Source organism: Pristis pectinata, chromosome 1, assembly GCF_009764475.1.
Source record: "Pristis pectinata isolate sPriPec2 chromosome 1, sPriPec2.1.pri, whole genome shotgun sequence".
NCBI lineage: Eukaryota > Metazoa > Chordata > Chondrichthyes > Rhinopristiformes > Pristidae > Pristis > Pristis pectinata.
Genome location: NC_067405.1, coordinates 123096505 through 123109096, shown reverse-complemented (window position 1 = coordinate 123109096; position 12592 = coordinate 123096505). Strand labels below are relative to the sequence as shown.

Here is a 12592-nt window from a genome sequence, read left to right as displayed (position 1 = left end):
AAACAGGCCCTTCAGTCCACAGTGTCTGCACCAACTATGGTGTCTGCACGATGTGAATCAAAACTAATTCCATCTGCTTGCATGCGGTCTATGTCTCTCCATTCCCTGCTTGTTCATGTGCCTGACTAAATGCCTCTTAAACTTTATCGTACTTGCTTCCACCACTTCCCCTGGCAGTGCACTCCAGGCACCTACCTCTCTCTGTGTAAAAGAAAATTACCTCGCAACTCTCCTTTAAACTTTCCCCCTCTCACCTCAAGGCTATATCCTCCAGTATTTGACATTTCCACCCTGGGGAAAAAAAATCTCTGACTATTCAACCCATCTATATTTTGCATAATTTTATATACTTCTATAAGGTCACCTCTCAGCCTCCAGAGAAAACAATCCAAGTTTGTGCACCCTCTCCTTATAGCCAGTACCCTCTAATCCAGGCAGCATCCTGATGAACCTCTTCTACACCCTCTCCAAAGCCTCCATGTCCTTCCAGCAACCAGAACTACACACAATACTCCAAATGTGGCCTAACCAAAGTTTTCTGTAGCTGCAACATGACTTGCCAACTTTTATGAAGGCAAGCATGCTGTACATTTTCATTACCATCCTATCCATTTGTGTTGCAACTTTCAGGGAGCTATGGACTTGCACCCCAAGGACCTTCTGTAAGTCAATGCTAAAATCCTGCCATTTACTGTATACTCTTGAATTTGACCTCGCAAAGTGCAACACCTCACATTCTCCAGATTAAACCTCTTCTGCCATTTCTCTGCCCAAAGTTCCAACTGACCTATATCCTGCTGTATCCTTTGATAACCTTCCTCACTATCCAAAACACTGCCAATTTTTGTGTCATCAGCAAACTTACTAATCAGACCACCTACATTTTCATCTAAATCATTTATATATATCACAAACAACAGAGCCATGCTGACTATCCCTAATGTGCCTACTAGTGATGTAAGGCTCACTGGCCTACAGGTTGCTGAATTATCCTGATTGCCCTTCTTAAGCAAAGGAACAACATTGGCTATTCTCCAGTCTTCTGGGACCTTGCCTCTGGCTAAAGAGGATACCAATATCTCGATCAAGGCCCCAGCGATCTCCTGCCTCGTCTCCCTCAGTATCCTGGGATATATTCCTGGGGATTTATCCGATTTAATGTTATTTAAGAGACCCAACACTTCCTCCTTATTAATACAACCATGCCCTGGAATATCAACATACCCTTCCCTGATCACACTATCATTTATGCCCTTCTCCTTGATGAATACTGATGCAAAGAACTCATTTAGGACCTCAGCTACTCTGGTTCCAGCCATAAATTCCTTCCTTTGTCCTTGAGAGGACCTACTCCTCCCTTTGCTAACCTCTTGCTTTCAATATATGTATACAATGCCTTGAATTTTCCTTAATCCTACATGCCAAGAACATTTCATGGCCCCTTTCAGCCCTTCTGATTCTTTAGTTAAGTTCTTTCCTCAAGGGCCTCGACAATATATCCCATTGGGCTTGCACCAGTTGGTTCTACAACTCCAGTCTTTGCCATATACCAATCTAATATTCTTCAAATAATTAATTTAAATTCCTTTTAAAGGCTTTTACTGAATCCATATCCACCAGTGTCTCAGCCAGTGGGTTTCAAATCATAACCAGGTGAAAAGTTATTCCTTGCATTGTTTTTGCTCCTTTGTCAATCACCTTAAATCTCTGTCCTTGTCACTGGAAATCATTAATTCAGTATAGGGCCAAACTGTATTGAGGAACGTTCTAACAGATCTACCAGGCTTAACCAAATTTTATAATTAATGCCGTGCCAGTTTGAGAGTGATGTGCACTTTGCTTCTCAAGTGACTTTTGAGAAGACTGACAAGCACATGAAATGAAGAAGCTATCCAGTACTTTGAGTTCAGTCATTATTTAGAATCCCCGTGCTTCAGTCTGACTGTATTTATCTAGCATGCCAGCAGTGTTATTTCTGAGTCTGAATAATTTGAATTCAACCCCTGCCCTGAGAATTGGGCACAAAAATCTAGGCTGAAACTCCAGCTGCACTGTTAGAGGTTCAAATGAGACATTAAACTATCTGCTTTGGGCAGATGGGCATAAAATATCCCACAGCACTCTTCTGAAAAAGAACACATGGAAGCTCTCCTCATTGTTCAGGCCAAGTATTTATCCCTCAAATAGCACCACTGACAGTAACAGATTATACGGTTATTATCATATCGCTGTTTGCTTGCTGTGTTAACTGCTGTGCGTCCTGCAACTACACTTCAATAAGTGCTTAATAGGCTGTAAAATGCTTTGGGACATTCTGAGGCTGTGAAAAGCACTATATAAATGCACATGTCTGACTGTGTCCTATTAATCCAACGCCTTTGGTTTCTAATGTATAACTAATTGTAATGAGTGATCCTTTACAGTCACCCACATTGCAAATTCAGATGGTTGGCTAAGGGCTAGGCAAGAAGCATTATACCTGAAAGAGCTCTGGCCAAATTAATTCCTGGGGTGGGGGAGTTTATCCTCTGTGGAGAGGTTACGCAGTGTGAGCCTAGCTCTCAAGAGTTTAGCAGGATGACAGGTGATCTCATCAAAACATACAAAATTCTTCAGAGGTTTGCCAGGGTAGCTGCTTCTCCTGCCTGGGATGTCCAGAATCAAAGATCAAGGTTCCAAAACAGAAAGCCCACCATTCAGGACTGAGATGAGAAGAAATTTCTTCACCCAGGGGTTAGTGAATCGTTGGAATTCTCTACTGAAGGCAGCTGTAGAGGCTCAGTACATTCAAAACAACGGCTGAAAGATCATTGGTTGTTAAAAGATATGGGATTAGTGCAGGAAAGGGGCATTGAGGTCATAGGTCAGCCATGATTTTATTGAAGGACAGAGCAGGGAAGAGGGGCTGAATAGTCTACTCCTGTTTCTGCTTCTTATGTCCATGTGGCCTATATCTCACAGAACCACCTGAGGAGAGGGAGTAGTAATGCTGCCTGTAGTCAGTCCAGACAACAGATAGCAGGAATCCTAGTGTGAGGCTGCTGCGGGGGCTCCAAGCAGCCCCTACAGCTTCTGAAATCTAAGATAAAGATAGATCCAGCAGAGTGCACTCCATAGCAGCTCCATCATTCATTCCACAAGCTTACCAATATTTATTACATGCAAAAGTCAAGCTAAACTGTATTAAAATGATAGCAGCATTGCAACTGATAATTGAGAAAGAAAATATACAACAAAAGTACAAGTAAAGACCCTCCATTAAATCAAAGAAATGCAAGCAGCAAAGCCCACAGTAAATACATAATCTAATGGTAGTAATGAGGCAGAGGAGGGTACCTATTGCAGATTTTAGATCACCAGTGTTTATTGCAGGATTCATCTTCACCTTGTGCCAAAAATAAAAACCTATAACAAAGAGCACACGTTGAGTTCATTCTGTCTAACAATCCAGTATCCTGGATCAAAAACAGAAAATGCTGGAAGTGCCCTGGTTCCCTTATTGCACACTGTACTACATCTGTTCTGCACCTGGTGCTTAAGCACTAGGCACCCTAATGAACAAGAGTTTCTTGAACTCGCACACTGCTTCTTGAAATGAAAGCTGTCAATGTGTCTTTATTCTTACAAAGGAGCCTTAATGTTAGTTGCTGGGCCAGCTATCTAACCAGTACCACCAGAGTGGTCATTAGCACTTAAAATGCTGCATTTCCACTCTCCTTACATGCCATTATGTTCTGAAACTGCCAATTACCTGAAGCGCCGATTTCATGTACTTTTCACTGCACATCTTCCAGTTTGTAGACTTCAACGCAACTGCATTACTGCACATTTGTATTCAAAGTCATTGCACAGAAAATGTTGAGCCAATGCTTGTCTATGTGAGGGTCCCGTTTAACTCTGAACACAGGACACCTGCAGAGACATGACACACAATGGACTCCCTTGTGACTGAGAAGGACGGGAGCAGGAGTCATGGCAATGCATTAAGTGGGGTTGCTTGTACAACAAGCTCGTGTCTTATTTCCCCCTTTGAACTGGTTCATTCACAAACTGTTCTTCCCTACTGAAAATTCTATGTGGAGATGGACATGCACAAGATCTTAATCAGAATTCAAGTCCCACTGGATATTGTTTGCAAATGCTGAATTCTGCTTCTCAATATAAGGAGCATCAAGATGGGATTTTGGAGGCAACAGGGTACAGACTATTCCTTAGAGAAGACACAAGTAGATGCTTTCATGTTCTTCCCCCAGGACCCCTGCCACCTCCACACTTTTCACCCTCACCCCTCCTCTCAGTAACTCTGCTGGGGCACCACCGTACCACTTAGTCATTCTTGCAAGCCTTGATGTTCGGTGTCGGTGGGCTATTTGGATCTTCCCATCCCTCTGCTTGCCTAAACAAGTGACCAGTTCAGCAGGAGTCATTACGTGGCAACTGGGAACACAGCCTTTAACCAACATGACCCTCCCCGGATCATGGGCACTGAAACCACTCACAGTCCATCCCATCTGAAGCCCAAGAACCATGTGCAAAGAGCCATTCAAATGATGAGACCTTGTTCTCAGCTGCATTGGTTTAAACAGACAAGCTGACGTACCTCTTACAGTGATTGTACTGGACTTTTTAGCAGGGTTGCCCACATTGTTGTTAGCAAGGCAGCTGTATGCCCCGGCCTCCTCCGCATTGATGGAGTGCAGCGTTAACGTCCCTCCTTTCAGCACACTTGTTTCAGGAAGAGATCCAATGGCTTTGATCCAGGTAAGAGTAGGAGGGGGATCCCCTCCAGTTGTGACACACACCATTGATACCGAATCTCCAGGGTTTACGACTATCTGCTCAGGAATCAACAGTTTGATGGAGGGGGAAGCTGTGAGATACAAAAGCAGAGAAAGAAATTTGAATGCAAGTACATGCTCTTTTACCCTGACTGGAATGAACACACTTTCCCATGGACCACAAATTAGTTTCCTTCAATTCCCTACCCAATTTCCTCTTGAAAGAGAAACAGACAATGCAGGAAACCCTCAGCAGGTCAGGCAGCATCTGTGGACAGGGAAATAAGAGTTACTGTTTCAGCTCAGAAGGGTCTTCAATCCAAAATGTTAACTCTGTTTCTCTTTCCATAGACACTGCCTGACCTGCTGGGTTTTTTGCAGCATTTTCTGGGTTTTATTTCAGATTTCCAGCATAGGTTTTCTTCTTAAAGTTTCCTTTTGATCGCCCAGATTGATCTGTTTCCACAACTCGAACAAGCAGAGAGTTCGAGATCATTACCACTCTCTACATTAGTAAGCTTTCTCTCACATTTTACCCTTGTGCCTTTTGGCCTTCATTACGTCCACTAATCCTTGAACTATTTACTAATGTCAACAACTTCCCTCTATTTATTTAAACCCATCAAGATGCTGTACACCTCTTAGCAAATGTTCTCTAAACTACCTTCATTCCAATGAGAACACACTCAGGTTCTCTAGTCTACCTTAATGTTGAAATCCAATGTTACAGAGTCACACAGCGGAGAAACAGCCCCTTTAGCTCGCCCTATCCATGCCAACCACCAAGGGGCAGGCACAGTAGTGTAGCAGTTGCCATAACGCTATTACAGCACCAGCAACCCAGGTTCAATTCTGGCCACTGTCTGTAAGGAGTTTGTACGTTCTCCCCGTGTCTGCGTGGGTTTCCTCTGGGTGCTCCGGTTTCCTCCCACATTCCAAAGATGTATGGGTTAGGAAGTTGTGGGCGTGCTATGTTGGCGCCGGAAGCGTGGCAACACTTGCAGGCTGCCCCCAGAACACTATGCAAAAGATGCATTTCACTGTGTTTCCATGTATATGTGACTAATAAAGATATCTTATATTAAAAAAGTACCAAGCAAAGTACATGTCCAAGTAACCATTCTAATAAATCTCTTCTGTATCATCACTGACACCTTTGCATCCTTCCAATGATGTAATGAACAGTATTAAACACAATACAGTAAAATTCTGTTCATTCAGGACTAGCAGATTTTCTGGACTGTCGGATGGTATTCCTATTAGTGCTCCAACACATGTATAATTTACTTTTTAGATGTGGCACAGTAGAATGATAAAATGTTCCAGTACACCTGATAAATGGAAAAAGAGCATAGAAAACCAAATCAGATGAGTTTCAAGGGAGCTCAGCAACCAGGGCCCCAGTGTGCGAGAAGGAAGCATGGGAACCAGGGTTCCTGGCAGTGGGAAGGAAGCATGGGAACTAGGGCTCCGGGGAGTGGGAAGGAAGCATGGGAACCAGAGCTCTGGGGAGTGGGAAGGAAGCATGGGAACTAGGGCTCCGAGGAGTGGGAAGGAAGTACGGGAAATGGGCTTCCAGTGAGTCGGAAAGAAGTATGGAAGCCAGGGTTACAGTGAGTTAGAAGGGAGTGCGTGATCTGGCACCCCGGTGATTTGGAAGGGAATGCAACAGACGTTGTGCAGTGAGCCAGATGCTGAACCAATTCCAAATAGTTGAATAACTGATTATCAGAGGTTTTTTTTTACTGTTATGAGCTGTGATCTAACCAATGTTTTAAATGCTTACAACATAATCTCCCTGTTATTGTACTCAGTGGCCCATAATTTCATCTACACAAGGACCAAAATCAGTCGTTATGTAGACAAAAACGCAGTAATGCATTGTTAACCAATTTTGAGCATACTTCTATTTAAGTTAATCCTAGTTATTAATAAGGATGGACTTTTGAGTACAAAGAATGCATGAACCCTAGCATTGTTTCTCTGGTGTCCATTTTATCCAAATAATACCAATAGCTTGTATAAGACGTATTTGGAGCTGCCAGAGGAGGTGGTAGAGGCAGAATCAATTACTATGTTTAACAGACACAGGTACTTGGATTGGAAAAGAGTAGAGTGATACAGGACTGATGCAGGGCAAATGGGATTAGCATAGATAGGCATCACAGTTGGTGTGGACGAGTTGGGCTGAAGGGGCTGTTTCCTTGCTGACCTTAACTTTGAACAAGTGTCAAAGCTGGCACTTGTCAGCAAAGACAGCCTGCAAAGTTCCTGAGGCAAAGTCTCTGAAAGTGAACATGACCCTGACTTCCACTGTGAGAGCAGGATAGGCACTAGCGTTTGCTGGACAAATCTCTAGCTGCAACTTTACACAAGTGCTTGTTCTCTGATCAAAATAAATTAACACAATTTTTTGGTCATTCATTAAAAATCTATTAAATAGGGTGTGTGTCAATGGGCTGTACTGGGTTTAGTGTAAAGTCATTTCTTTCAAGGTAGTCAGGAAAACAGAGATAAAATAGTTCCTGACACGTTGAATTTATTCCCATCTTGAATTCTCTTTGCACAAATTGAACTATCACTAATATTGATGGTAAAAAGTCCAAGCCCCAAACTATGAGATTTCAGTAAACCATTTACTGATGTTCTTGCTCCCGTGCTGTCAGTGACCATCTCCGGGCATGTGTGGATACATAATACAGATCATCAAAATGAGATGCAAAGTAGGAAACAGTTTAGAACAGGACCTCTATCCTGCCTCAGGTAAATTCACTTTTAAGAAGTTAGTTGGGACCATTTGTTTTAAACCATTATCCCTTGTGTAACATTCTTTAAAGCAGTGCACAGTTATTTCACACATTCTGTATTAATGAACTTTTTATGTTTGTACAAGAGGAACCAGCAGTAGTCGATGGACCGCTGAACATCTTCAAAGCATTTCAGCAAAATGTTATTACTTTTCTGTTACACTACTGGCACTGTTTGATATTGATTTTAGGAAGAACAATAATAGTCTTGCTCATTGGAAGTCACCAGGAAAGAGCTAGTTCGAAGCCCATGGTTTCTGTCTATTTTTAGCATTGGTTCCTCAGTGGGGTGATCTGGGCCTGCAGGGAGTGAACGTCATTATTCATCTTCCCCATTGGTAGTAATCAGGGTGGCTGGTGTATGTGGCATATGAAGGTCATCCTGCCTGAAGCATCAGCTTGTTTTCTTACTAATAATGCTGCTGCACAGAGGGTCATAGAGAGATATTATTTGTAAGTAACTCATCTTGGTCTTCCACATTCACTTAAATTCAGCTCAGCTTTTCAACAGCGATGCAGGCACTGCCATGTAAGTATCCACCAGGCTTTATTTATTCGACCTGCAGGAACAACACGAACAGTCCATTTTCCACATTCAACTCAAAGCCCATCACATTGCCAAAAAGATGAGACTGTAGTATGGCTTTTCATCGAAATTAAAGCTCTAAAGGACAGGCACGATTCTCTTACTTTGAAACAATGCTGACACTTCAAGAGTTCAATGGTTGTAAAGTGCTTTGGATGACCCCGAGAATCTGAAAGGTATGTTAGAGGGGGCAGAAATCCACTCTTTGTTGAAAGCACTAAATAGACAGAATGCATGTTAACTGAACACCAAAATTTGGTTCCATTGATTTCAATGTACTGTTCAACAAGCAAACATCACTACCTCATGCATTCAATGTTTATTATAGATTTCTATCCCTTGTTCTTTATTCTTTTTCTTTATAAGACAACATCTGTATATTTTTACATGTTTTGTTTTCTAAGCTGGGCCATTGGTCAAGTGAAATATTTTGCCTGGGTGTAAATCTTGCATCATAAAATCATCTTCACTGCTAGGCAGCAATGAAGCTGAGCTTTGGGAACGATGCAACAAAATGCCTTGTTTAATTGTTTATTCCAATAGCACCTCAGGCTTCTTGTGTTTCTCACAATAACCTTTGGTGAAATTTTTTCAGCTTCATTATCCTGCCTAGCCTACGGGGAAATATGATGTGCAAAAGTCTAGAAGGTGCAGGACAGCAACAGCAGTGAGCAATTATGATGGGAGAGGAAGGGGAAAAGTATTTCTTCTTGCTTTAGGATGAAGAATATCTATTATTATCATGTCAAGATTTCAACACCACTTCAAGTAATCACACAAATCCAAAGCCCAGCAGCTGACTTGGGAAATATACAATGCACTGCTTTTCCATCACATTCATACACAAAATATTGGGAATGCTCATTGTGCAAGACCAGTGCAAAAGTGGTCCTCACTGGAGCTGGGTCTATTGAAACCTCTCATGATGTGCGTCATAGTGTTATGCTGTGCAATGAAAAATGAAGCAGCCATCTGTTACTATGACAGACTTGGATGTATCAGTAAGATGTGTAGCTGGGTGCTGAGCTGGGTTACTAAGGCTAACAACAATGTATTTTCATCAATTTAGCTCATCGAGCTCCAACTGCAAAGCTTTGGGGGTCTCTAACCTCAGTTAAATGATCCTGCCTGCAATTGGATGGGCCACATCAATCAATGGTGTAGATGGAGGCCATTAATGACAGGGGAAACAAAAATAGTCTTGTGCTGATGGGAATAAGATAAGTAAGCTGGTTGATATCACTTTCTAATTCCAGAAAGCCTCGTTAATTTATTGCTTATAATACAAAGCTCATCTTTCACCATAAGCAACTAATATGACTCATTGAATGCTGTCAGACCACTCTTGGTTGGATGTTGCTTGGCACCTGTTTTGGGATTCGTTGCCAACCTGTGAGGTAACAATTACATCAGAATATCAAGAGAAATGTTTCACCCTCTGCTTATAAACTACGATAAAGTTTCCTTTGGCTTATGCAGGAAAGAGGACAGTCAAACATCTGAATTATCTGATTTCACATTATGCTTCCATGAATAGGCAAGGCAAGAGTGGGGCCAAAACAAAGGTGACACTATGAAAGAGAATCAACTTTCATGGTAATAAAATCCAAACAAGTTAATGTTTCCCCTTTATCATTTTGATTCTGCAGCAGATATAACATAATAGTCGTGATAATGGTACAAAAATACATTAACAGGATTATCCTTGAGCTGAGTCTTAATAACATTTTTTTGAAGGTATTGCCCAAGTCAGAAGGCATAGCATTTGTACCGACAAATAACTACATATCAACCACTATTTGAACTTCTAAAGAGTTGCACAGGCTAATTTGTCAACAATGGCACAGAATTTACCATGACTGGCGAAGGACTGGCCTTGCTCATTTCATGTACAGTTGCTCAGCGACTTCATGTGGACTGGTCAACAGATATTTCTAATGATCTGGCACTGAGTCCACTGGAGTGATACCCTCTACATAGAATTTGCATCATTTATGAGATTTATGTACAGGCCATAAAATAAATACTGGATCTGGGTCATAAATGGGATTCCAGCAGAGATATTGAAGAGTAAATCCAAGATCCCTCTATAGACCAACATTTAATTGGCTCATACCATTTAAAAAATGTTTTATTTTTCTTCTGATTCTTCTGACTTTACAACCCTCCTAACAGCTCCATTTCCCACCTAGTTTCGTCAGCCAATCTGGGGATGTTACATTTTGTTTGCATCTAAGTGATTAATGTGAATTTTGAGTAGTCCATGGGCTGAGGGATACTGATCTCCGTAGCTCTCCACTAGTTACAGGGGGCCAATCCAGAAAACACTTCTTAGTTCATTCTGTGTTTTCTATCTTTTAACTAAACCCTTGCTCAGGCTTAAAAAGCTTCACCAAACCTCATGAATCCTTAATCTATAAAACAAACTTCTGGGCAGTACCTTACAAATGCCTTCTGAGAATCTAGATATACTACATCTCCTAGTTCCTTGTTGTTTACCTGGTTACCTTCCTCAAAAGACTTAAATCTGTCAAATATGATGTCTCCTTCAAAATTAATTGACTCTGCTTAATGATATCATGGTTTTTAAATGTCCCGCTAATTCGCCATTTCAAAATGTTTCTAACAATTGATCTCGGGCTAAGTGGTCAAGAGTTCCCTATTTTTCCTCTTGCTTCTTTCTTGAAAAGTAGAGTCAAATTAGCTACCTTGCTCTCTGCTCAGACTGTTCCAGAATCCAAGGAGTTTTGGAAGTTTATCACTACTGCATCCACTCTCTCTGCAGCCAGCATAGAATCCCAGGTGTGCAGATTAACCCCAACAAGGCATCATCAGCAGTCACTCAGAAATCACAGCGTTTCACCATGCACTCTGTACAACAGTGATTTCTCTCATTTTGCTCTTAGAGGCAATGCACTGTTAGCCTCACAGTATAATCCTGGCCAACATCGTAGATTTAAAACAGGGAGTTAGTATAATTGCTTCACAAATTGCAGTGCCCCCATTCACATTGCATTTTTTTCCTCACTTCATTGCTTAAAATCTTCTAAAATTCTCCTTTTATGATTTTTGTTTTGTGTTCCTTTGAAATAATTTATATGCCTCGGGCTTATCCAAGGACTGGGAGATAAGGGGGCTGCACTCAACCAGCTGAAGTAGAATCACAGAATCATGCAACTCAGGAGGAGGCCATTTGGTCCACTGTACTTATTCCAGTTTATTGATAGACCCGTCCAATTAGCCCCACACCCTTGCTCTAATGTGCACACCCTTTGCAGCTTAATTTTATGCAAAGCAAAACAAAACTGCAGAAGTTGGAAATCTGAAATAAAAGCAGAAAATGCTGGAAGTGCTCAGCAGATCATGTGGCGACTATGGAGAGAGAAAAGTTGAAGATCATTTGTTAGAACTGGAAAGGACGGAAAACAAATTAGTATCCAGCAGCAGGGAGAGTGGAGAAAGGATGGAATGGACAAAGAAAATATCTCTAATAGGCGAGGCCTGGATTGTCCTGGAGATACTATAATCATAGAGTCGTACAGAAATAGACCTTCAACCCACAACATCCACGTCGGCCATTGGGTCCCCATCTATATTAATCCTGTTTTCCACCATTTGGTACATAGACTTCTAAGACTGGGCTATTTAAATGCTAATCTAGATACTTCATAAATGTTGTGCGGGTCTCTACCTCCATCAATGCCTTGGGCAATGTGATCCAGATTCCAACATTGCTCTGGATTAAAAAAATCTACTCAGATACCCTCTAAACCTCTATCCAATTACACTAAACCTATGCCATCTAGTTTTATACATCTTTGCTATTGGGAAAATCTATTTCCCTCACAACTTTGTGTACCTCAATGATCCTGCAGTTCCATGGGAAATGCAACAACTTCCTATTTACCTCAATCCTTTCCACTATTCAGCAACCTAAATACAACTTACAAGTGAAGCAACAATTCATTTTTAATTCTTTCAAACTGGTGCAATGCATTTGGGGTTCACAATGTGGTCATCTCTGCACCGGTGGAACCAAACACACACTGAGTGACTGCTTTGCAGAACATGCGTGTTCAGTCCACAGAGATGACCCTTAGCTTCCAGGTACCTGTAACTTTAATTCTCGATCCACTGCTACTATGTGCTCTCTGTCTGTTGCCTCCTACTTTGTTATAACAAGGTCCAACATAAACTTATGGAACAATACTGATCTTCCACCTCGGCATATTGCAGCTTTCTGGACTCAATATCAAATTCTACAAGTTCAGGTAACTCACTTTCTCTATCTGTATCATCCATCTATGACATTAGCTCAGATTTTCCTCTCTCTATTGGCACAGCCTGACCTACTAGGCATGTCTGCAGCTTTGCATTTCATAGCTTTTACATTCCTTTTTCTGTGTTCTCACTCTCTAACT

The 12592-nt window shown here is 41.6% G+C and overlaps 1 protein-coding gene across 1 annotated transcript in view; it reads right to left on the bottom strand.

The window, feature by feature from the left end:
* Positions 1-12592, bottom strand: part of mdga2a (MAM domain containing glycosylphosphatidylinositol anchor 2a) — a 652262-nt gene that overhangs the window by 361083 nt on the left and 278587 nt on the right. Inside the window, exon 7 of the mRNA XM_052017769.1 lies at positions 4601-4870. Coding sequence (XP_051873729.1) covers positions 4601-4870 — 270 coding nt within the window. The remainder of the gene's footprint in view (positions 1-4600; positions 4871-12592) is intronic.